Below are 24,645 nucleotides of genomic sequence, written 5' to 3'. Positions count from 1 at the left end.
GCCTGGTGGGCTGCCGTCTATGGGGTCGCACAGAGTCGGACACGACTGACGCAACTTAGCAGCAGTAGCAGCAGCAGGCACCAAAGGACCCATCTGTGAGGCCTCCTTCCCACAAAGACTGGCCTTCGGAAGGATGAGGTGGGCATGTCCACCAAGGTCCTCCATCTTGACAACCCTACTCAAGACTCAAGGAGACACACAGAAAGCAATACACAAGGCCTTGTATGTGAAAAGCTACAGGAAAGAAGAGGTGGTGTTGGCAGGTCCATTAGTACCTTTCTGGCTACAGTGCCTGAGGCGGGCAGCGCCGTCGAGGCAGACACGCCGGTGAAGAGCGTCCCGGCGTGGGAGCCGAGTGCTAACGACACACGGGAGAAGGCCGGCCCACCAGCAGTTGGGAAAGATGAGACTTCTCGGAATGCGCTGGCGGTGAGCAGGCCTTGCTGGGCCCTGGGGTCGGGGCTGAGGAGGCGCTGGAGGCGTCGGCGGCGGTGACAGGCACAGCTTGGCTGGAGGCCGAGAGCCCAGGCCTGGGCGGAGTGACCGCAGAGGCGGGCAGCGGCGACACCCAGGCCCTTCCAGCCACGCTCCCGACTCCCGACGAGGCCCTCGGGCCGTCCTCGATGTCCGCAGCCACCTTCGAGGCTATGGAGGCCAGTGAACCACCCTCCCCCACCCCTGGCGACAAGCCGAGCCCAGGCCCTGAACTCCCCAAGGAGAGCCGCACGGAGGTTTGGCTGAACCTGGGAGGCAGCACACCTGACCCTCATGGGCCAGCACCCACGTACCCCTTTCAGGGCACACTGGAGCCCCACCCAGCGTCAGATATAATTGACATTGACTACTTTGAAGGATTGGATGGTGAGGGCCATGGCACCGACCTGGGGAGCTTCCCTGGGACGCCAGGTACCTCAGAGCACCACCCTGATCCCCGGGGAGAGACCCCTTCCTGGAGCCTGCTTGACTTAAATGATGACTTCACTCCCTTTGATGAGTCTGATTTCTACCCTACCACATCCTTCTATGATGACTTGGATGAAGAGGAGGAAGAAGAGGAGGACAAGGATGCAGTGGGAGGCGGAGACCTGGAAGATGAAAATGACCTTCTAGTGCCCACTGAGAAGCCTGGTCTGGGGCCTGGGACAGGCCAGCCCACCAGTCGGTGGCACACTGTCCCTCCGCAGCATACTCTGGGGATGGTCCCCGGCAGCAGCATCGCCCGCAGGCCCCGCCCAGGAGAGCCAGGCAGGGACCTGGCCCCAAGCGAGAATGGCACCGTGTGCCGCAGTGGCTTTGTGAGACATAACGGCTCCTGCCGGTCAGTGTGCGACCTCTTCCCAAGCTACTGTCACAACGGTGGCCAGTGCTACCTAGTGGAGAATACTGGGGCCTTCTGCAGGTAAGGATGTGGCAGGCAGATGTCCAGGGGGTTTGTCAACTCCTGAAGGGGGCATGGGAGGCTGCCTCAGCAGAGAGGGGGATGTGACAGATTCCCAGAGCTTGTGTGTTTATGGGTCAAGAGATGGTCCCAGTAAATATTCTACAGACTAACAGCGTAAATGTACTTCCTGTGAGCTTATCACTAGGAGAGTTTCCTCAGAAGTAAGATTGTTCATTTCCTCTAAGTGTTGTGCCCTTTACCAAACCAGTAAACTATAAAGGCGAAATGAAAGGACTTGGCCAAGGATTTTGGAAAAGGCCTTTGCTGGCTTGAGGGCAAGCTCTTGTTGGCAAGTTCTAGCTAAACTTGCAGAAGGAGAAGGTCCATAAACACCCTGGGAGAAGAGAGAACTGCTGACCACTCCATCTGAGCCATGTGCAAAGCAGAAGAAGGGCTCTATGACCCTGGGGGGCACGTGCTTCAGGTGGCATGAATGAGGACCTTCTCATTGGATAAAGACCCAGAGAGCAGCCATTCAAACAGGTCAAGTCAAGCAGAGTGTTCTTCCTCACACAGCAGACGTTTGGCATTTCTTAGTTCTGGATAGTGACTTTGCTCCTTCTACCTTGGTTGTTGTCTTCCTGGAGATACTCAGTCTGACATATTTTAAAGACCCAGAGAGTTTAGTGTCAGAGTAAGGATATTGTGTGCAGCCACCAGCCCATGCCTCATTAGTAATTAACCCCATATACCTCCCCTAACGGCAAGGTAGTTAACCTGCTGGAGAGCTCACGGGCTGATTCTTATTCTGGATGAAGCACATGTCCAGGGCTGAGTGGTTTGCTTCTCTCCATCCTTTACAGGCCCTAGAAGTGGCAAGTAGACCTCAGATTCTTCTGGGACTTGTTTCCACGGGTCCTAAGAGTGAAACATTTCTGTAATCTGGGTATCTCTATTTTTTTTACAAGAGGAGGAAGAAGAGGAGGACAAGGATGCAGTGGGAGGCAGAGACCTGAAAGATGAAAATGACCTTCTAGTGCCCACTGAGAAGCCTAGTCTGGGGCCTGAGACAGGCCAGCCCACCAGTCGGTGGCACACTGTCCCTCCGCAACATACTCTGGGGATGGTCCCCGGCAGCAGCATCGCTGCTGCCATTCCCTGTGTTTCTTTTTCTGGGTCTTTTTGGAGGTATACAAAGAATTCAGATTCTATAGGTCTTAATGTTCTGATAGAAGAATAATATAATGCATGCATGCTGTGCCTTTGTCATTAAAGCTTGAGTTTCCTTCCTATGGGGGGAAAAAAAATCCAGTGAGGTACCTCTTCATGCACTAGAATGGCTAACCTTAAAAAAAACTGACAAAACCAGTGTGAGCTAGGATATAGAGGAACCGGAACTCTCATTCGGTAGTGCTTGAAATGCAAAATGGTATAACCAATTTGAAAAATAGTTGGCAGTTTCTTATAAACTTAGAAACATACCATTTGACTGCAAGGCTGTCTGTGAATGTTTATAGCAGCTTTATCCATAATAGCCAAAAGCTGGAAGCAACCCAAATGTCCATCAATGGGTGAATTGATAAACGAAGGTCGGCATATCACTACGATACAGTAGTGATTACAGCAATAAAAAGGGATGAATTATTAGTAGTCATGGATCACAGAAAAAGGAAGAGAGTTCCAGAAAAACATCTATTTCTGCTTTATTGACTATGCCAAAGCCTTTGACTGTGTGGCTCACAATAAACTGTGGAAAATTCTGAAAGAGATGGGAATACCAGACCACCTGATCTGCCTCTTGAGAAATTTGTATGCAGGTCAGGAAGCAACAATTAGAACTGGACATGGAACAACAGACTGGTTCCAAATAGGAAAAGGAGTTCGTCAAGGCTGTATATTGTCACCCTGTTTATTTAACTTTTATGCAAAGTACATCATGAGAGACGCTGGACTGGAAGAAACACAAGCTGGAATCAAGATTGCCGGGAGAAATATCAATAACCTCAGGTATGCAGATGACACCACCCTTATGGCAGAAAGTGAAGAGGAACTCAAAAGCCTCTTGATGAAAGTGAAAGTGGAGAGTGAAAAAGTTGGCTTAAAGCTCAACATTCAGAAAACGAAGATCATGGCATCCGGTCCCACCACTTCATGGGAAATAGATGGGGAAACAGTGGAAACAGTGTCAGACTTTATTTTTCTGGGCTCCAAAATCACTGCAGATGGTGACTGCAGCCATGAAATTAAAAGACGCTTACTCCTTGGAAGGAAAGTTATGACCAACCTAGACAGCATATTCAAAAGCAGAGACATTACTTTGCCAACAAAGGTTCGTCTAGTCAAGGCTATGGTTTTTCCTGTGGTCATGTATGGATGTGAGAGTTGGACTGTGAAGAAGGCTGAGTGCCGAAGAATTGATGCTTTTGAACCGTGATGTTGGAGAAGACTCTTGAGAGTCCCTTGGACTGCAAGGAGATCCAACCAGTCCATTCTGAAGGAGATCAGCCCTGGGATTTCTTTGGAAGGAATGATGCTAAAGCTGAAACTCCAGTACTTTGGCCACCTCATGCGAAGAGTTGACTCGTTGGAGAAGACTCTGATGCTGGGAGGGATTGGGGGCAGGAGGAGAAGGGGAGGACAGTGGATGAGATGGCTGGATGGCATCACTGACTCGATGGACGTGAGTCTGAGTGAACTCCGGGAGTTGGTGATGGACAGGGAGGCCTGGTGTGCTGAGATTCGTGGGGTCGCATACAGTCGGACACGACTGAGCGACTGATCTGATCTGATGCCACATGGATGAATCTTAAATGCATTATACTTAGTAAAATAATCCAGACTCAAAAACCTACATACTATATGTTCCCATTTAAATGAAATTCTAGAAAAGGCACAATTAAAATGAAAGAAAACAGATGAGTGATTACCAAAGTCTGGGACAGGGAAGGAGGAGTAAACACAAAGGAACACAAGGAAATTAGGGCAGTGAGTAAAATAGTCCCATATCTTGATTATGGAAGTGTTACGTGACTGTACACACACATTTGTCAAAACCCCAATGGGTGAATTTTATACTATGGGTGAATTTTGTACTATGTAAGTTATACCTCTACAAAATTGATTTTTAAAAATTATGAGCATTGTTATTTAATTTCCATGTGATAGTGCTCTGAAGGGAAGGTATAGGTACATACCTATATGTAGGTATAGGCATTTAATACATGTAGAAGGGCATTTAATAAGGAATCCTGAAATCTGAGAAGGTTTCCCTGAGCAAGTGAAGTCACGAATGAGGCATAAGGAGGCCCATAAATGACCAGGTGAAGAAGGAAAGGGATGAAGCAGAGGGAGGCAGGTGTGCAAAGGCCCTGGGACCTAAATCCTTCCCACAGCAGACTTTCCAATAGAAAATCCACTTCTGCTTGCCCAACCCTCACACCAGTGGGTAGGTCACCATTGTAATTATTGTAATTAATCATCATGACCACTATTCATTGAGGACTTACTATGTCTTTGACCTTATACAAGGCAATTACTCCTCATCAGATTTACTCTTCAAAATTGTACCCACAAGGTAGATCCAATTAGTACTCTTTTTATGGATAAGATCTTTGAGGCTTAAGGAGATGGAGTAATTTGTTCCCATTCACATAGCTAGCAAGTGGCAGAGCCGGAATTCAAACTCAAGTTTTTTAAATTCCAGCCCTTGAGTTTCAAGAAACTGCTCTGCTTAACTTCAGTTAGACAATTGATTGGTTCTCCTCTCCAGACACCCAGGGACGGGGGAGCCTGGTGGGCTGCCGTCTGTGGGGTTGCACAGAGTCGGACACGACTGAAGCGACTTAGCAGCAGCAGCAGCCTCCCCAGACCAAACTCTACCACCTTTCCAAACTCGCCTCATGTATCATAGTCTCCAACCCCTTCATTGCCCCTCATCTGTAAACATGCTAGTTTGTCCATGTCCCACTTGAAAATTCAGCTCCCAAATCTAAATAATGTTGGAAGAGAAGGCTTTGTAAAGTTAAGGAATTATTACAATGAGATCACTTGAAACCCTGTTCTGAAGAACAAATAGATTTCATAGCCTTATGTAAGGGATATAGACATGGAGACAGATAACTGAGAATCTTTTGAATTTTCTTTTCTGGAAAGTAGTGTTATGTAGGGAGAGAGTATGCCCTTGGGAGTCCAATGCAAGTTGGGTATCCTGGCTTTGACATTCACAGGCTTTAGCTATGTAACCCTTGGACTAAGTTTATAACCTCTCAGTTTGCTTATCTGTAAAAGAGGGCTAACAGTATTATTCTTGCAAGATTTCTGTGGCTCTTAAACGAGAGAACATATGCAAAATGATCAACATACAGCCTGCCAATAGTAAGTGCTTTTTTAAAGGTCCTAAGCTGTTAGATTCCCTAGGGTCTGGCAGCTACGCTTCCTGATTTTAAGTCTACTGTTCTTTTCCTCCTGGGCTGGAGATAAACTATTTTCACCTTCCTACCCTAGAGATATATCTGAGGCTTCACTCTGGGAGGTTTATTTCTCTCAAGCAGCACTTTCATTCCTGGTTGCTGGGGAAGCCCAGAATGTAAGCATAGGGATGCTTCAAGGTTCTATTTTAAACTCCCACCTAGTAACTTCCAGGTTTCTATCAACTTTATAAGCAAATGGGGGTGGATATGTGGGCAGGAAGGGATCAGACCTACCACTATAAATGAATACTACCAAGAGTTTAAATTTAGATACCCTGATTGATAATATGAGGTCATTTACGAGAGGTAGGACAAAAGGGGTAGGGTTGAGTTTTACTGTGCCCAGGCTATCTGGTCATCTCCAAGGCCGCCTCATCCAACACTCAGTCTTTGGGCATTAATTAAATTCTTTAGTGGCAAGCTAGGCAAGTGTGTGGCAGGATATCCACCCTTTCTAACTGAAACTGCTCTGTCTACAAACCCTGCTCAGGGAGTCTGAGGTAGGCAGGTCTCTGAACTTAAGAGGAAACTGACTGGTGCCAGGGTGGACACCTGACCCAAGGGCAGCCCACCCATAGACTGACAAGTGACCAATGAGGTGATGTGGTGACATGGACTCTGACCAATAGGATAGCAGTAATTAAATCTAGGAACCGTGTTTCCTTCAGGAGTGGTAAGGGATTCAAAAGTGGCACCTGGGGTTAACATGCTTATGAGCTTATGTGCAGAGGATAGCTTGGGCTTTGAGAGAGCTGGAAAGAGCAACTTCTGGTTCTGACAGCATTTATTTCCCAGCTTGTCATTCATTCACTCCTTCATTCAACCAATACTTATTGAACACCTACTATAAATCAGGCCCTGCACTAGATCCCTCTTGAAATTCAATATAATCTTTGTTCTCCTGGTGCTTCTTATCTGAAGACAAACATTAATAAAATATAATTACAGATAAATGAATATTTCTTAGGCTTCGATAAAATGTAAAGAAAAGCTAAAGGTAGGAAGCTATGAGAGACTGAATGGGAATGTCTGACCTAGTTTGGAAGTCTGAGAAGTCTTGCTGGGAGAGGTGACATTTGAGCTGAAACGTGAAGGACAAGTAGGAGTTATTTAATTGAAGGGTGAATTTAGGGGAGAAATGTGTTCCAGGCAGAAGAGCCAGTGTGAACAAAAGAGGCAGGAGGGAGCATGACTTATTGAAAGGACTGTCATAAAACCACTGTGGTTGGAGTAGAGTGCAGCTGGACATTAAATGCCATTTGTATCTATACACAAAATGTCTTTTTTTTTTTTTTAATGTGGCCTGAGGAGACTGTCTTCCTTGGACACAAAAGTTCAATGGCAAAAGCACTTGCTGTATATCCCAGGTGCTGAGAGGGGTGCGAGATCAATAAAATAGCTTCATCCTGGGCTCTGCCATTTACTAGCTATGGGACCTAGGGCAGGTTACCTAGTATCTCTGAGGATCAGTTTATGCATCTGAAAATAGAGACAATAAAAGCATTTGTACAGGGAATTCCCTGGTGGTCCAGTGGTTAAGACTTCACCTTCCAATGCAGGGGCTGCGGGTTTGATCCCTGGTCAGAGAACTAAGATCCCACATGACTCCATAGCCAAAAAACCAAAACATAAAACAGAAGCAATACTGAAACAAATTCAATAAAGACTTTAAAAATGGTCCATGTGAAAATCTTTTTTTTTTAAAGCAATTGTACAGAGTTTTGATGAGTATTAAAGAGACAAGATCTATATTCATGCCTAACTTGACTTGTGGCATATGATGGTGATTTAGTCGCTAAGTCATGTCCAACTCTTGCAAGTCCATGGACTGTAGGCCACCAGGCTCCCCTGTCCATGGGATTTCCCAGGCAAGAATACTGAAAGTTGCTCAGTTGTGTCCAACTCTTTGTGACCCCAGGGACTATAGAACCCATGGCATTTTCCAGGCCAAAATACTAGAGTAGGTAGCCTTTCCCTTCTCCAGGGGATCTTCCCAACCCAGGGATCTAACTTGCATTCCCTGAATTGCAGATGGTCTCCTGCATTGCAGGTGGATTCTTTATAGACTGTGGCATATAGTTGATAGTGCTTAATACACACTTTTGATATTAGCCAAATGACTGAGAAAGGACCAGGGCTCAATAAGAACTTGCTACTTTTCTGGACTATGGTGGGGGTGGAGGTGGGAGCAAGATTAATACAGTGTTCAGAACAAGGTAGTAAATGATGCAAGAGAACCTAAGGGATGAGCCAAGGCAGGGGTCAGATGGTAAGAACAGGTAAACACAGCCATGTGTCCATAGGCTGGCATATCCAGGAGCTCTGCATGCTGGGGATAGAGGGGAGAGGATGGAGGTGGAGCCAAGATGAGGGGAGCTGGGAGGGGGGCTGTGTGGGGCTGGGGACATGAGCACACCTTGAGAGGCCAGCTCCACTCTGGGACAGGAAGCCCAGTGAACAGTCATCAGTACTTACGAAGCCCTCATTCTCTCATTCCCCACTGAATCCCAGGTTCTAGCAGGTGCTCAGTGTGAAATGGATGCAGGGATGATAGTTATCTAGACACAGAGTCACATCCATCACTGGCAGTGTGTGGGGGTCAGAAGCATCTGCACTGTGGCTTTGAGCAACCACAAGGCCAGGGCTCCCCCTGACCCCATAGAAGGTCACCAGCATCAGCATTCAGTGTTGAAAGTAAGGGACAGTGCCTGAGATTCTAAGACAAGACCTGGAGCCAGGCCCTCGTCGTGGGGTTTGGGTTCTGGACAAGATTTATTCCAAAAATACAGAACTTGGCCAGACTTACTGAGAAGGCAAAGATTTATCCAGTCCCATGGATAAATCCTTCAGAGAGAGATGGAGAGTAGCAACACTGGAGGATGTATGGCCTTCTCTCCATGTGTATTTATATATCACCTCATCCCATAAATGAATTGTGGTATGTTTAATATTCATTACTCAAGGGTTATTCTTTTTTTAAAGTCACTGGGGCAATGGAAGCAAAGAAAAATACAGTTGGAAAATTTTAATGGAAACCAGGTGGAGTCAATACCCAAAACATATGCCATAAAGTCCTATAAAATTGCCAGAGGTAGGCTAAACATTTGGGTCTGAACAGCCTGGTGGCCTGAGCAAGGAGGGAAACAGGGGCAGTCACCAGCTATGGGGTTGGGAAGATAAACCACCACCAACTCATGCGGCCTTCCAGGGTGCTGAGACCTGGCGTGCTTTTTCCCTGGGTCCTCACACGAAGGAACGCAATGGGTACACGGGGTTCTGGTGAGCACACTGGTGTGAGCTGCTCTTACACTTCCTGCCCCTAGGTCAGGTCGGGCTCAGGAGCCAGGGTAGACCTGAGGGGCTCACCCTCAGAATCAGCTGGCAAACAGCTTAGAGAATGAACATTTCTATTCTCCCAGACACATCTCCTCCTGGAGCACTGCTGCAGACCAGCAGAGGTGTTGCTTCAAAACCTGGGGATGAAGGAACTGGACCACACCAGCTTTAATTCCGCATCTGGCACCGGAAGCCCGTGTAAAGTTGGCTTTGGCAAAAATGGAAGGGTAATTAATAAGGAGACTGGTAAGGGAGTGAGAGTTACAGAACCATCCCCAGCTGTGGGGCTTCACTTGGCTTACCCGCCAGTGACTCACGGGCTTATGAGCAATCCTCATATGCCTGATTTAGAGGACTTACTCACCCTTCAGAGAAAGACCTTAATGCAATAAAGCAAATGTCAGCAAGTGGGACGCGGCTTAGCGTATCACCCCAGCCTGCACCCAGCTTCCCCCTCCCTGCCTCTCCCTGCCTGAGGCCCCTCCAGCCACTCAGCACCTGGACAGACTCACACAATGGGACACATTCCAGGGCTGAACAGAGGCTCAGAGATACGAAAGCAGGGAGAGACCTCAGGTGGACCAAGCCCTAACATCTAGTCCAGCAAGATTATAGATTAGCTCTAAAGCACTAGACTTGGGGCAGGGTGAGGGTTAGAAGCCAGGATTTCCCTTCCTGTCCAGTGCTCTTTCCTCCGTTGCTTCCTCTGAAAGCCCTGGTTGGATTATGTAAATGCTGAAGGTAAAGCAGCTTCCCCAGTAGGGGTGACATTCTTACCTGAGGTCTTTCCAAGGAATCTGTGGGGAAGGAAAGTTCTGTGGGGAGCAAGGCCTCAAGCAAAGCTTTTGAGGTGAGACATTTAGGAAGTGCTATTGGCTTGGATGCCAGCTTGCTATTTGCGGACATGGCACCTGCTGGGGGAGCTGGAGGCTTTGGACACCCCATAGTCAAGGAGTATGGATTCGAATCCGTGTCGGGAATGTGTGATGTCAATCCCAGTCAGTTTCCTGTTCCTCATGATTAGGAAACAGTCCCCAAGAGTAGGCTGGAGCAGAGGCATAAGCCATGGGGATAAGCAAACACTGCCCCTTCCCTCCTCCACCACACAGAGGACATTACTCAGAAGGCAAGCTGATTCAGCCTTGGATTTAAACCCACTCATGGAAGGATTTACCTAGGAACTCCTCAGGGAATTATCTGTAAGAATTAATCCCAAGAGTAAAAAAGAACAAGCATTTAAAGCAAACCTTCACTTCATTCGCTTATTTGTCCCTCGGTCATTTTTCCATACTTTTCTGAGAGTCTGCCATACGCAGGTACCGGGGAGAAGGCTGACCACAAGCTTGCCACTCAGGTTTGCTGCCATCAAGGGTCTCAGGTTCTGAGGAACTTTTGGGACCATCTAGCTTAGTTCACTCATTTCATGGATGAAAAAGCTGAGGTTCAAGTTGAACTCTACCTGGGGCTTAAGGGAGTGAAGAGCTCAGGGTGGATAGATGCTCTGACCACCTCCCCATGTGGCCTGGATCTAAGAATTCTCTTGCAAGCGAACTTAGGAAAGCCTCCCAACTGGAAAGCATTGAGTAGACAAACAGCCTCATGCCTGCACACTCACTACCATCACCTTAAGAGTTCATTTGGATAGAGCCCAGAAAAGTAGGCTGGGTCCCCACCTCAATGTACCCCTGCCTGAACTCATCAACGTGAAGAAGCACTTTCGTTCTTTTTACTATTTTTATTTTGTACTATAAAAAAAAAACGACAACCAGTAACATACTGCTTTTCTTCACATTCATATGGATTTTAGGAAATTATTGCCTTTTCCCCTGGAGAAATAACCTATAGACAAAAAAAAAAGTAGTACCACATTGAGAAATCTGCAAATCCCAGAAGTCAACAGCTTGAAGACAACCCCCAGGGGCAGGGAAGAACACAAGTGTTATCAGAGACGAGACAAGCACATATAAAGACAGCAAGCTGGGCTGACGACCGTTGCAATGCCACTGACCCAGGAAGTGGGTACCCTTTCTCTCTCGTGGCGCCCACTGCCACCACCTCAAACGGGTGATTTTTGGTCTATGGTCTAAAACTCTTTTCAAATGACACAAGAGTTGCTTTGAGGAGAGGTGCAACGAGAAAGGTTCAAGTATGAATAAGAATCATGCCCAAGTCCAAAGTCAGGGAAGAACCCACAGTGAGAAGGAAACCGGAAGTGTTCCCGTCTCGCTACTTCACCCAGCTGACTCCACCTGATCCAAGACAGAGCCTCAAAAGCATCCGAGGGTTCAAATCGGCATATACTTCATGTCCCTAAAACCCTGCAGGGTTACTTTCCTGACTAGGTGGTGATCAGCTTATGCCCTGAAGCAACAGAGACAGATATAGAGACTGCCAAAATTTAAAAAAAAAAAAAAAAGGTGGAAATTGTGCTTCCTTCAAAATGAATTGGCTTCATGACTGCCTTTTCTCCTGGTCTAGCAACAGCTTTCTCCCATGTTGCTGCAGGTTATTTACTGCCTTATGCTTGAAATGAAAAGGCGAATTTTGAGGTGCAAAGACTGGGCAGTCCTGAGGGCGGGGGTCTGGAAGTACAGTAGTCAGCACGCACTGTGCTCTCATAATGGCTTGGCCTTCCTTCAGTCCCGAGGTCAGTCTCAAGTTTGTCTGCAAACCTAGAGACCCCTTCGCTGTCCTACCAGGACAGCAGGACAGGGTGAGGTCTTCAGTATTGCACAGGTGTGAAATGTCCACGAGTCAAAATACAAAATCACAGTTGTTCTTGGGGCTGGGCTGGCTCCCCCAGCTCGGGTTTAGCAGGATGTGGCTGTGGCCAGGGGGCTCCGGCTGAGCTCTGAGGCTGTCGAGTGGGTGGGCACCGGGGCCAGCACCGAGGTAGGGAATGTGCAGTATGAAGCCTGCACATCAGGGCTCAGTGTCTGCAAATGGGCGAGGAATGAAGGGCCGGCTGCCTCTCCTTGGCAGGAGGGAGTCTGAGGGGCAGGCGCAGAAGGCAGGATCTCAGACTCATACTGTAGGAGCTGGCCCATGAAGCCAAAGTTGGGCGAGACCACACTCCTCCTCTGCTTGATGTAATCAAAGGCTTCCTTCAGGTGGAACTGCTTGGTCTTCATGAGGTAAGCCATGCAGATGGTGGGCGAGCGGGAGATCCCAGCCTCACAGTGAACCAGGACCTTGCCTCCCTTTTCCCTGACACAGTCTGGAAGAAAGAAGAGACAGTGGGACTGAGTTGGGATGGGGACTCAAAGGCAATTGGGTTTAAAAAAAGTGACTTTAAAAAAAAGTGACCTAGTTATCAAGTCTCATCATGTCTGCTCAACAGCAGTGGTCCCACAGTAGGCTTCTGCCAGTCTTTAATCCTCACTGGCGAGGAGAGACCTCGGAGTCCCACTGATGTCCATCCCTCTGTAGGACCTACACAAACCTTAGTTTGTCAGGGTACTTTCACAGGTTCTGCCACTAGAGAGGCTCTAGACCTGGAGTAACCCCTTCCTGGGGATGCCATCTTAACTTGGGTTTCACAAATGGGTTTCAAGAAGGCTTTGGGAATATCTTTCAAACTGCATGCAAGTTTTTATTGCACATTCACATTTTTCTGAGAGGCTCAAAGACTGACTTGGAAAAACAATTCCTGTCTCTCAGGGTCTGATTCTAATGGTGATAACCTAGTCCCCATCCTGGGAGAGGCCTTCCAGCCTCCCCGGGCACCTTGTTTGGCTATGCCAGGGCGCGATGCTTGGCTCAGCTCCCAGGGTTCCCACCAATGAAACATACAATAAATAGTGTGCAGCCGCTAATTATAGCCTTGGCTAAGTGACGCTTACGAGACGGAGGATATAAATGGCTTTGGCAAACTCCATCTTGCACAACAACGGGAGTTGCTGCTATAAAGCTACCATCGTCAGTTAGCATGGTTTAGCTCAGTTTCACAAAGGTGGGGGGCGGGGGCGGGGTGCCCTCCTTTTCTGTTCTACTCCTACCCCAAAAAGAGCTCTAACTGTTAAAAATGGGCAGGGGTAAAAGGTTAAGCATATATACACATCAAATTAAAACCACAAAAAAGAGTCTTTCCAATTCCCTCTTTTGCTAGTGAGGAAACAATTACATCACAGGAAGTTAGACATACCTGGCACTATGTCAGGCCACCAAACGCAAAAACATTTAAGATTTTGAAAGGCCAATAAAAGTCAGCCCCCTTACCCACCTCCTTCCTCATGTTTAAAAAAGGTTTGCAGCTGCATCTCTAAGATCTAAAAGATCATGTTTCTGAGCACTCAGGAAGGATCCCTTGAGTTTCCAGAATGAAAATCTCAAAGGATGCCCCATGATAGTTCCTTAGAGGTGCCCCCAATATAGTCTCTGATTCAAAAGGAAAAAAAAAAAATTGTAAATTAGTTCAAAGGGGACTCCAAGTTCCTAGGATTACAGGGTCATGACTCCACAATTTTCTTCTGCTCCTCCACTGGCCTCCTTGTCATCCAGCTTTTAGTTGGCCCAGAGCCAAATCCCAGAAACCAAAGAGCCTACAGAACATTGCTTCTGGATTCCATTCCATCCCTCGGGGCTTGCCTTCCATGTGGCCCTTGGAAAGGGTCAGTGCGAGCATGGTTTGGCCTCAGTCCCTCCCTCCTTCAGCAGGGGGAGGGGTCTGGGGAAAAGTAGCTCATGTGCGTTCAGAATGCTGTGGGTTTGTGTGCTTGTGTACACAACAGACACAATACACACACCAGATGGGGAGGGAGGCATCTGAGAAGTGATGGGGGCTGTTTCATGACCTCACTGAGAAGCTATCTAGGTAATTAAATAACAGGCTGAAGGGCAAGGCATTCCCAGGGACAGGGAGAACAAGTCAAGGATTTCCCACCCTGAGCCCATCATTTCAGCTGCCCCTCGGAGGCTCCAGAGGAACCATCTCAGCCCAGAGGCTCAGGGGCCAGGGAGGGCAGGCTCAGCCTTTTGCTTGCAGTGAGTTTCTCGGTGGGTTTCCATGGAGTAAAAATTGTGTGTGATGAGCAGAGGGCCCACCACGTGGCAGAAGAGGGGAGCCCTTTAATGGCTCCCTGCACTAAAATATCACTGCTACACTCAATACCAGCCTTTCCCCTCCAACATCCCTCACAGCCAGAAGCAGGAAGACCGCTGCTCAGCTTCAACAGCTGTGCAACGTTAAAGGGGAAAGAGGACTCTGGAAAGGGAAGCAAGTCCACAAGAGTGGGGAGCGGTGCCCAGCCTAGTCCCCAAGGGAGATGGATGGGAGAAAAAGATGTCAAATGAAAGAACAGTCCAGTCTGCCCTGAGGAGTTGAAATCCCAAGGCCCAAAAGCCCTTTCTAGGCAGAGGGACCAGAAGTTCCCAGGCCTACACAATGCAGTAAGTGATAACTACCTTACGGAACATACAAAGGATGCAAAAAGATGCCAACTTCTCTGTGCATAAAGCACGGAGCTTGAGTCGAGTGTTACTGTTAATCCAAAATGAGCTGAAAATGCAAAACAAATTGCCCCCAAAGCAGTTTGCCAAAAACCGTGGAAAGCTGCTGGGGCCCCGGGGGTTCAGTGCGTAAGTAATGCTCTCTCGATCCTTCTGTTTGCTTTTAAAAATATCCCAATCTACGTAGAAGCACAGTCTGCGTGGTTCTTTCCCTCCTCTGCGTCCCTGGCATGCAGCATCACTCATGCACACACTCTGCTTCCCATCCATCCAGAAACACTAACAGAGCGGTAGTGAGTACTGCCTTAAGATGATATTAACTAATACATTTATCCTGCAAATTAAAGCTCCTATTAAACAGCAGCTCAAATCCTCCCCTCTGTCGTTCTAAGGTGAATCTCTTCTTGGCTCCCACTTGTGGTGGTTGCGCAAACAAGATGCTTTTCTTCTCAGCGATGGGGTGACCTCCATCAGTACATCAAAATCCAAGAACAGCCCCCCCCCCCCAAATAACTGAGGACGGCGGCACGTACCGATGAAGTCTATTGCTTCTTGAAAGTGGGAGCTGATGTCAGCTGCATTGCTGTCTTCCACGGGGATCCATTTGTAGTGTAGGTGCATCGTGCAGGCCTCGGAGGTCCGCCGGGAGACATTGAGCAGGGCTGTGATGTGCAGGTTGGCAAGGAACTCGCACTTGGATGCGTGGTAGGCACTTCCAAGGTAAAGGAACGGAAGGATTTCAACTGGGCCACCCTGGAAGCAGGGGCAAAGGACAACCAGGAAATATTGATCAGCTTGCTCTTTGGGGAGAAGAAAGAAAACAATCCTGACCCATTTGTTTTCAATTCGGAGGTTCCCTCTCTGGTTCCCAGGTAGAGAGTTGAGAGCAGGGCAGTTTAACCAAGAGTTTGGGTAGAGCCTCCATCCTGGTAAACTCTCTACCCTATGTCACTGCCTTGGGACTCAGGGACAGTAAATCCCACACAGCTGAGATTTTCATTTCCTTACATATATCGAGGTGGAGGGAAATGTTGGCAGCCCTTCTAGATTGACAAGGATGAGAAGCAGGGTGGGGTGGTGGAAGACTTGAGAAGACCATGTTGAAGTTCTAGCTGCCCCATGAGTGCCAGGCCAAGGCCTGAACCTTGGGGGCAACCTCGATTTCCTTCTAGAGCCCCATCCTTTACAGTCTTGACCTTGGATGTAATGTGTTTCATCAAACCTAGGACACTGTTGATCCTAAAAGGCATTTGGATCTAACACCAAAACGTGCCTCCCACTATCCCCAAAAGTATACGTCTCAGAAGTGAAAATAACCACTATCTATCCGAAATCCTCAGATAAGGAAAAGCTGTTAGGCCATGATCAGAGGCTTGGTCTTTTTTTGTTGTTTTTTTCTTAGCTATGCTGCTCAGCATGTGGGATGCAGGATCTTAGTTCCCTGACCAGGGATCAAACCCACGTCCCCTGCAGTGGAGGCATTGAGTCTTAACCAGTGGACCATCAGGGAAGTCCCAGGCCTGATCTTTAGTAGAGCTGAGTTTTGCTGAGAGATGCTTACATCCTTACCCTTTTGGGAGACAACCTATACCTGAGGTTTCTAGTTACGAAGGATCCAAAGAACCAGAGACCATCTACCCTGAGGCAAAGCTAAAAAGAACTGCTGGCTAATCAGACTCTGGCAGTCTCAGCATTTCCAGGGTGGCCAGAAAAGCTATCGTTCCACAGCGGGAACAATGGGAGCCCAGGATCTACAGAGAAAAACACTGAGCTGGGGTGACGGTGGCTGTGTCTTTGGCCGCCTTTCTCGTATCATCCATCCGTTTCCTGTGTTTCCATTTCCTGTCCTGGAATAAAAGTGGAATGGAAACTCTCTGCCAGCCCCGTGGTAGGGAAAGGGGCAATGGGATGAGGGCCGGCAGAAGAAGGCAGTTCTCAGAATACTCCGCATGGGTGCCGGCTTTTCCTTTCCGGAGATGTCGGGTGTTTAAGGCAAAGGCCAGTTTGACCACTTGAAAGAAACTTAAAGTGATTTTACAAAATGTAGTAATAGTAACAACCAGTACTTTTGCTAGCTGGCCCCTGGGCTTAACATTTAAGATGTAACTACATAGACGTCTCCCTCTCTTTAGAGATTGGAAAATGCTGCCACACCAGACCTGGGATCCTACTCAGTTTCTCCTGGAGTTTAGCCCAACCAACACCCCTGAAACCATATTTCTTTCCTTTTTTGAATCTTCTTCTTAGACTCAAGAGGAAGAAACCAAAGGGCTTCAGAAACCTCAAAGGTTAACACGACCTCCCCCAGCTTTTCTCAAGGCAGAAGCACTTCTAAGAAGTAACACTAGGGGCTTCCCCAGATGAGTCTTGGAGACACTTCAGGGCCTCCCCCAGTTCTTGCTTGGCCAAAGAGCTGCTGCGCTTTCACAACATCCTGCAAATTCTCATTTCTCTTTCACTTTCTGAGAAAGGGAGGGGGGAAAACACCACCCAAACAAACAAACGCAAATGGAAATCCAGCTAAGCCGGATGCCCACGGCTTGAAAGCCCAGGGTTCATAATACTCTGTAATTTTAACAAAGGAAAACAAACAAAATAATAACCTTGGCACCTCGCCAAGCGAATAGGTTTCCTGACCAAAGATTCCATTCAAGGAAAAGCCACCTGGCTGAACTTGGAAGTCTATCCCCAGGGGGCAGAGCTCTGCTCATGGCAGGCAGCTGGCATCTTAGGTAGTAGCATCTAGAAGTCTTCCTTCTTATGATTTGGGTATGTTCTTATTTTGTGTGAAGAACCTAAAAAGTTCCTCCTACCAAGTCAGGTACCTAATGGAATGACCTTCTTCCAAAAGAAGGCAAGTGGCAAACAGAACAGGGTCCTAAAAAGGACCAGAGCAAGGGATGAAAAGAAGGGAGTTCTGAGCTTAGTGCTGCCATGAACCGAGCAGCAAAAACCAATCACCCACGAGCTGTGACAGTTTTTCCCTCTATAAAATGGGAAAGTAGGTTTTGACCTCTGGTTTCTGCACATCTGGGTCCTTGCTTGCTTCCCTCCCCCTCCCCCCATTCCTCCTGCATCATAGGTAACCCCCTAGCTGAGCTGTCCACTTTTTTTGCCTTTAGTGGGTTGCCAGAAAGTACAACTCTAGGAAGGGAAAAAACCCACGTGTTTGTAGACACATGAAATCCTCTAGTGTCTCTTGATCTCTGGTTTCAGAATTTATGGAATTATAAGCATCAGAAACCCCTAAAGGAAGCTGCATAGCCTTCCAAACAGTAGTTTCTCTACAACCCTCCCCCAATCTTCTTCCTTCAGTTAAAAATGCCAAGACACGCCTTTACAGGTACCGGGTTGGTTTGCAGAAACTGCAGAGCGTGAACAATTACACAGAAGACCAACACAGGAAGCCTGAATGTCATCTCTGAAAACGTCTTCAGGGAAACCTAAACTGCTATTTCGATGCTTCTCTGCACCTCCCAGGCCAGCTAACAATAATATATCTTTCACTTCCCCTTTTCCCCAGAAGCCACCAAGCATCCTGAAGCGTGTTTGCTCTTGACAGCTTATTTGCTGGAAGGAAGCCCATGTACTCTTGGATGGAAACTCAAGTTGGCAAGCAACAGAGGTTCTCCAAAGCTAGAGGCCTCTGCCAGCTCCCTGATCCGCAAAAGAACCAACCAATGTTAGTGATCAGGGAGAGGGAGAGCCAGGGTGCTGTGTAAGGAACAGAGCCAGGGGCCTGGATGGCACTTCCACACCACGTACCTGGTCATAGGCCGGCCTGTAGCTGATGTTGAGCACTGATTTCCCACACTGACTGATGAGGGCTCTCTCAGTTTCAACCTTCTCTTGTGAAATGGGTTTTACATCCACACAACACTCAGGATATTCTGAGTAGAAAGTCTCATATCCCCCTAAAAGACAAAAATAAAAAAGCAAGAGAGATATAAGTACTGACTTTTTTTTTTTTTCAGTCTGTGAGAAAATGCCTAGAATTGATCAATACCCTGAGAGTGGAATATTAAAAAAAGGTATTAAGTCACTATACATTCTGGTCTTATAAAAAAAACTGAGCCAAAACAAGTAATAGTTTTAGACTAGAAATGGGCTCCACAGACAAACACATACTCACTCTCTCTTTCTCTCCTAAAAAGCTACAGTTCAAAGGCAATGATTAACTTTTAATGTCTATCAGAAGAAGCTTAAGCTGTGAAAGGAAATATATCTGACATCTGGCAAATATTAACCAAACCCCTCCAGACAACAAAAGCCATTTTCTCATATTTATCTAAAATTCAGGTGTGATTATGCAGAATTTCATTAATTCTTGAAAGAAGCTCCTAAACTGGTCTGTTTCATCCATAGCCAATCAGCTCTAAACAGGATTATAGATGAAACCCCCTCTATAAGGGAATGGGGACTTACATGAGGTTTTAACCTCAGGGCCATAAAATAGCCCTGCCCTTTCTCCTTCCCAAGGTGCTAAGAACACTGCTGACAGTCCTCTCCACAGGTCCAGTGTAATCAATCTAGTTAATTACCTTCTAAACCAAGCTAGAGGAATGAGGCCTTCTGAACTTAATTCTTATCTCCACCCCCAACCCCCGCTGCTTTCCCCTTGATGGCCACCTACTCTCCCCTTTATTATTACCCTCCCCTCCTGAACTTTCTCCCCAGCTACACACGCCCTTGTGTGTGCATACACACCCTCAAACTGATAAGTCAACTACCCACAGGTATGATTCTATAAAAATCCTAACTACATTTAAACTTCTCCAATTGGATCACTTAAGGTTAGAACTACTCTGACCAAATCAGAGAAACTTGAGGATGTAAATTCTTGGGCCCATACAGGAAGTGGGGAGAACCAAACAAAAAAACTGGCCCTAAAGCCTGAGAATGCCAAGTGCTGCTGGGTGACTAGGCCAGCCTCGTGTGGGGAAACCCCCTGCTTCCACTCCAAAGGGACCTAAGCCATTTCCTAGAGCCTCCAGAAAACCTGCTTCTTTTTCCAGAGAATTGGGGTCAAAACATCACTTTTTTTTGGCCACACTCCGTGACTTGCAGGATCTTTAGTTCCTGGACCAGGGATTGAACCTGGGCCCTGGCAGTGAAAGTGCCCAGTCCTAACCATTAGACTGCCAAGGAATTCCTTCAACCATCACTTAAAGAAGCATTCTGAGACCATATATTTTTTTTCCCAATGGCCCCCTTTTTTTCCTTTTGTCTTTTGGTGCTGTGATAGCCCCACAGTGGAGCACATGGTGGCTCTTTTAAACCCCTGCCATAGGCAAATGGTTAATGGATTACTCGGCAGTCTCCAGCTCTCTTTCAGAAGCTGCAGCCAATTCCTAGAATGAATCATCTCGCCATTACTGCTTCCTCTCAGCGTGCTGGAACTGCCCCCGCCCCCACCAAGCACACCGAAATCTCCCGTGTGGTCACTTCAACAAATAGCCACCCGGGCATCCCCAGATGAGCTTCCGGACCTCCACAATGACCAATTTCCCGGTCATGCTGACAGGTCATGCCGGAGGGCGGCAGAGGTGGAAAGTTTGGAGTTATCTGTGGCTTAGTTTCCCCTCCTTCACCACCACTGCCTCCACCCCCTGCACGGACCCTCAGCTTCCTCCGAAGAGGTGTCCCTAGTAAGCAAAGCACTTCTTGTGCCTCAACATTTTCGTTTCTAGGAGACACAATGAGTGATAGGGGACAGGAATCTGAAGTAAAGAGGCCCAGGCCCTCTCAAACTCCAGCATGAAGCTTGGGAAAGAAAAGCCTTCAGGTCACCCCATCTCTTGGCTTTAAATAGAGCACTTAAAAGAGCTGGCTGTTAGGAGGACCGACAGGAGGTGCGGGTGTGGGCTGGGTCCTGCTTGCCTGTTGACAAAATATGGCAGGCAGACAAAGAGTCTCAGTGTGACGAGAGACAGATAAACAGGGTCCTGCCTCTTCAAGTTGGGGTCAGGAGTCCTCCAGATTAGATGGTCTCTGTCTTTCACCCACTCCCATCAGAAGGGTGGAGAGATGGAGCATTCCTCTCTGGTGCCTCACTTGAGATGCAAGAGCTGTAGCAACTCTTGGCTGCTTCAGTTGTCTTCAGAGTGGTTCTGAAGACACTCACTCATTGATCACCACTGCAATACCAGGGGAGTTGAGCAGAGAAAGAGGACGGACACTATCTATAAAATACACATTGACAATGTCATTTGGTCAATTCATTTTAGTGGGTGTGTGTGTGTGTGTGTGCAGAAGGCATTGACAGAAATGTACAAGGCATTGCCCTCACGATCTGAGATGCCACTAGATCAAAAACCTGAGCTCCTAGCTGGACATTAGTTAGGTGAAGAAATTATTTTCTTTGGCAACAACTTAAAAGTTCAGCATTGTTGTAAGGCTAAGTATCAAGCAATTTCTACTGAAATTTAAAACAGACATAAACTGTGACCTAGCGATTCTCATAATTTTACCAGAAGATAGTGCACACACAAAAGCATTTGGACAGAGATATACTCTCCCAGTTCAGTCACTCCGTTGTGTCCGACTCTTTGTGACCCCATGAAGCACGCCAGGCCTCCCTGTCCATCACCAACTCCCGGAGTTCACCCAGACTCATGTCCATCGAGTCAGTGATGCCATACTCTCCCACACTGCTTCAAATTCTAAGGCATGAAGCAATCTACTTACTGGCTATCATCAGGGGATGAGTTTAAAAAGTGAATAGGACATGTATGCTCTGATATGGACAAGTCTCTCAAAATCTAGTTAGGTGAAAGAGGCAGGAACAGGAAATATACAAAATAATTCTATTTTTAAAAGATACTCATGGAAAATTAATTTATCTAAAGATGAACAAGAAATAGTTGACTGTTGCCTCTGGGGAGTGGAACTGGGTTCTAGGGTGTGCAGAAGATCCACTTTTCATTGTACAGCATGTTACTTTCATTAAAAATTTTAAAAAAACCATTTTTACTTGAGATATGAGTCTACAGAGCTGCCTACTTTCTGTGGCAATAACTTTCAAATGGCTTGCACGGCCCCTTGGAGAGGGCTGGAGACCAGAGGTAGGACCAGAAGGGGTTTCCTGGAAGATATCTTTCATGCTGCTGGAGAGGCAGAAGCTTTCCCTGTACTCACAGCTAAGAAGAGACCAAAAAGGCTATCAGGAAGACAAATAAATCAGGGGCTCTGTGTGAAAGCTCTGCAGAGTTTAGAGGGCACTCTCCATCTCCTGGGGGCTGAGGCTGGGTGCAAGAGAAAGATCTTCTGCCTCTGGTGTCTCCCTAACAGGAATCAACTGGGGACAGACAGCCTGCAAGAGGAGCTAATCGAGGTGGGAACTGCCCCTGAATCTCTGGAATCTCCCAATCTGGAAGATGTAAAACTCCACACGTTGCACGGTTCTAAAACAGCGCCCTCACGCTCTCAGCTCACCGCACCTGAGTTCTGAATTCCAGCTATGTTATACCTCAAGGCGACCTCCCAGAGCTGGCTGGTATGAGTCCTCGTCGTCTCTTCCCTACAGGATAAGCCTTCCATACACTTGAGGTTAAAACGGACTCAAATAAAAGGCGGCAGCAATCACAGGAAGTGATACAGAAATCAATACTCTGTAATTTGACAGTAAATCACCCACCCACTAGCAAAGTCATCTCCCCCAGCAGGTGTAACGTGCAGACTGGTAAAGCAGCTACTGGAGGGTCTCAAACCAAATGCGCCGCAGTCCCCTTCACAAGCACCCTGTGGCCCCTCTCCTAGGTCCTGGCTCGCCGGCCAACCTGCCGCCCGCCCCCGGGAGACCGTGTTAGGTGCCCCAGCTCTGGCCCACGACCAGTCCAGGGGATGATCCCGGCGCGGGAGAGAGGTGAAAAAGAGTGAGAAGACTAAAGACTGTCAGCTCCAAATGGAGCTAGAAAGGCCTGGGAGAGGAGAAAGGGAAGCCGAGAAACAATAAAAAGCAATAAAATGAAATGAAAAGGAAGAGAGGGGAGGGACTCGCCAGGGTCAAAAAGGCAAGAGGGTCGATGAAGACACAGCCTAACATACGTTGATTGTCCAGGCGGGAGGAAAGGGGACACCGCGGCGCCACGCTCCTGGGGGGGTGGTGGCGACCCGCGGATCCCTTCAGATCTGTCCATCAGGAAGGCTCCAGAGCGCCGGCCCCAGCGAAAGACATGAAGCCGGCGCCGGGAAACCCGGCTCGTGCTGGGCGCTCCCTAACTGCTAAGAAGCAGCGCCCCCAGCAGCGTGCAGCAACCCCACCCCTCCGGGCAGCCAGGCCGTTAAACGCTTTCGAGGAACACAGGTGGGGACGGAGAAGCTGCGAGCGCTGACACCGGCCATGGCCTTCCCGGCGCACGTCAAGCCCCAGGGTGCAGAACTTCCCCGGCGCCAGGATCGAGGAAGGCGCCGGCGCCAGCAGGGGACCCCAGAGCCCGGGGCCGTCCTGTCGCGGTGGGGTGACCAAGGATCCGCGGCTCCGACGCAGCTCACCTTTGAGGAAGTAGACCCGCGGGCCGGCGGGCAGGCAGGCGAGCAGCGAGGTGAGCACGACGCGGGCGGCGCTCTCTTCGCGCAGCTTCTGCCAGTGCCGGCTGCCCTGGTCCAGCACGACCACGGCCGCCACGCCGCCGCCGCCCTCCTGCAGCAGCCGCGCGCGCGCCGCCTCGTCGGGCAGCACGTAGCGCGCCGACACCGCGCCGCCGCGGGCCCGCCGCAACACCACCGAGTTGAGGTTGACGTTCAGCGAGCCGCGCACGCTCGAGGCGGCGAAGGCCAGGTAGGGCCGGCAGTCGAGCACCACACAGCGCGCCGCCGCCTCCTTGCGAAGCATCTTGCGCAGCTGGCGCCCGTCGAGCGACGTGACCTTCATGCCGCCGCCCAGCGGCCCCGCGCCGTGCGCGCCGCAGGTGCCCACAGCCAGGGTGCCAGCCGGCGAGGCCCAGGAGGACGACCCCACGGGGCTGCGGCCGGCCGACCGAGCCCGGCGCCGGAGCGGACGCTCAACTCTTCTTTCCCGCCCCGCACGCTCGGCGCCCGGCCGGGCCACTCTCTGCCGCAGAAGCCGGGGATTCCGCCGGCAGCGCAGCGTTTTATGTGAATGGGTGTGCAGCCTGTGACGTGGCTGCCCATATAAGGCGGAATATGGGTATTTCCCCGCCCCTTCGGGCCGCGGCCACGCCCCCAGGGGGCGGGACGCGCGGGGCGGGCGCCCAGCGTTAGTCAGCCCGAGAAAGAGGAAGTGGAAGGCGCCTCGCTGTGTTCTCTGCGGCGCTGCGCGCAGACACTCACTGGCGCATCACCGGGGACTGCCGGTGGGTTGTCAGGAGTGCCAGGAGGCCGAGGTGACCCACGCTGTGCGGGAAGAGGAGGAAGCGGAGGAGGCAGAGCTAGCGTCGCACCATAGGCTTTGAGTTTCATAGACGTAGGTTCTGGACCTTCTGGGGGCCGTGCCTGACAGTGCGGTAGGCAGAGCTAGGGGCGCCCTCGGTCGTGCCCCCAGATGAATCAGAAGCAGATTTCAGGCGTTACGGAAGTCTTTACGCGGGAAATGAGATGATAGCTGGAATTTGCTTCGAAGTCTGAGTTACTGATGACTCAAGTTTGGGCTTGTATTGGTAATCACTGGAGATTGGTACCTGGGTGTTCATTATACTGTTTTCTCTACTTTTCTTTATATTTTGAAATTTTCCACCGTAAAAGTACCCGAAAGTAAAAATAAGAAGAGAAGAGCCAGCAGTTAATCTCCCCAAATGGATTCTGCCCTCAAAGGATTGATGGTCCTTTTCTTTGTCACACTCCCAGATAAAAATTAGAATGGTTGTAATGACCTATTGCACAGCACTTGAAACTCTACTTAATGCTTTGTGACAGCCTGGATGGGAGGGGGGTGTTTGGGGAAGAATGGATACATGTATATGCATGGCTGAGTTCCTTTGCTGTTCACCTGAAACTACCACAACATTGTTAATCGGCTCTACTCCCCCCCCCCATAAAAAAAATAATAAAGCT

At 48.7% G+C, this 24,645-nt stretch overlaps 1 protein-coding gene and 1 pseudogene across 2 annotated transcripts; one reads left to right on the top strand and one right to left on the bottom strand.

Annotated features, from left to right (window-relative positions):
• The first annotated feature begins 211 nt into the window (after positions 1-211).
• LOC147344318 (chondroitin sulfate proteoglycan 5 pseudogene) lies at positions 212-7,530 on the top strand (annotated as a pseudogene). Its single transcript, XR_015155735.1, has one exon. The product of XR_015155735.1 is annotated as a chondroitin sulfate proteoglycan 5 pseudogene (transcript).
• Positions 7,531-10,909: 3,379 nt separating this feature from the next.
• On the bottom strand, positions 10,910-23,700 carry DUSP5 (dual specificity phosphatase 5). The gene is made up of 4 exons (XM_086378977.1): positions 23,128-23,700; positions 18,400-18,548; positions 15,168-15,387; positions 10,910-12,403 (listed from the first exon to the last, which is right to left on the bottom strand). Exons 1-4 carry the CDS (start codon positions 23,504-23,506, stop codon positions 11,997-11,999), a joined length of 1,155 nt encoding a protein of 384 aa, XP_086235103.1. The 5' UTR covers positions 23,507-23,700; the 3' UTR covers positions 10,910-11,996.
• Positions 23,701-24,645: the final 945 nt, after the last annotated feature.

This window comes from Bos grunniens, chromosome 26, assembly GCF_055505025.1.
Source record: "Bos grunniens cultivar Pamir isolate PY7600 chromosome 26, Bosgru_T2T1.0, whole genome shotgun sequence".
NCBI lineage: Eukaryota > Metazoa > Chordata > Mammalia > Artiodactyla > Bovidae > Bos > Bos grunniens.
Note: the sequence above shows the minus strand (reverse complement) of the source record. Positions and strands in the feature narration are given on the sequence as shown.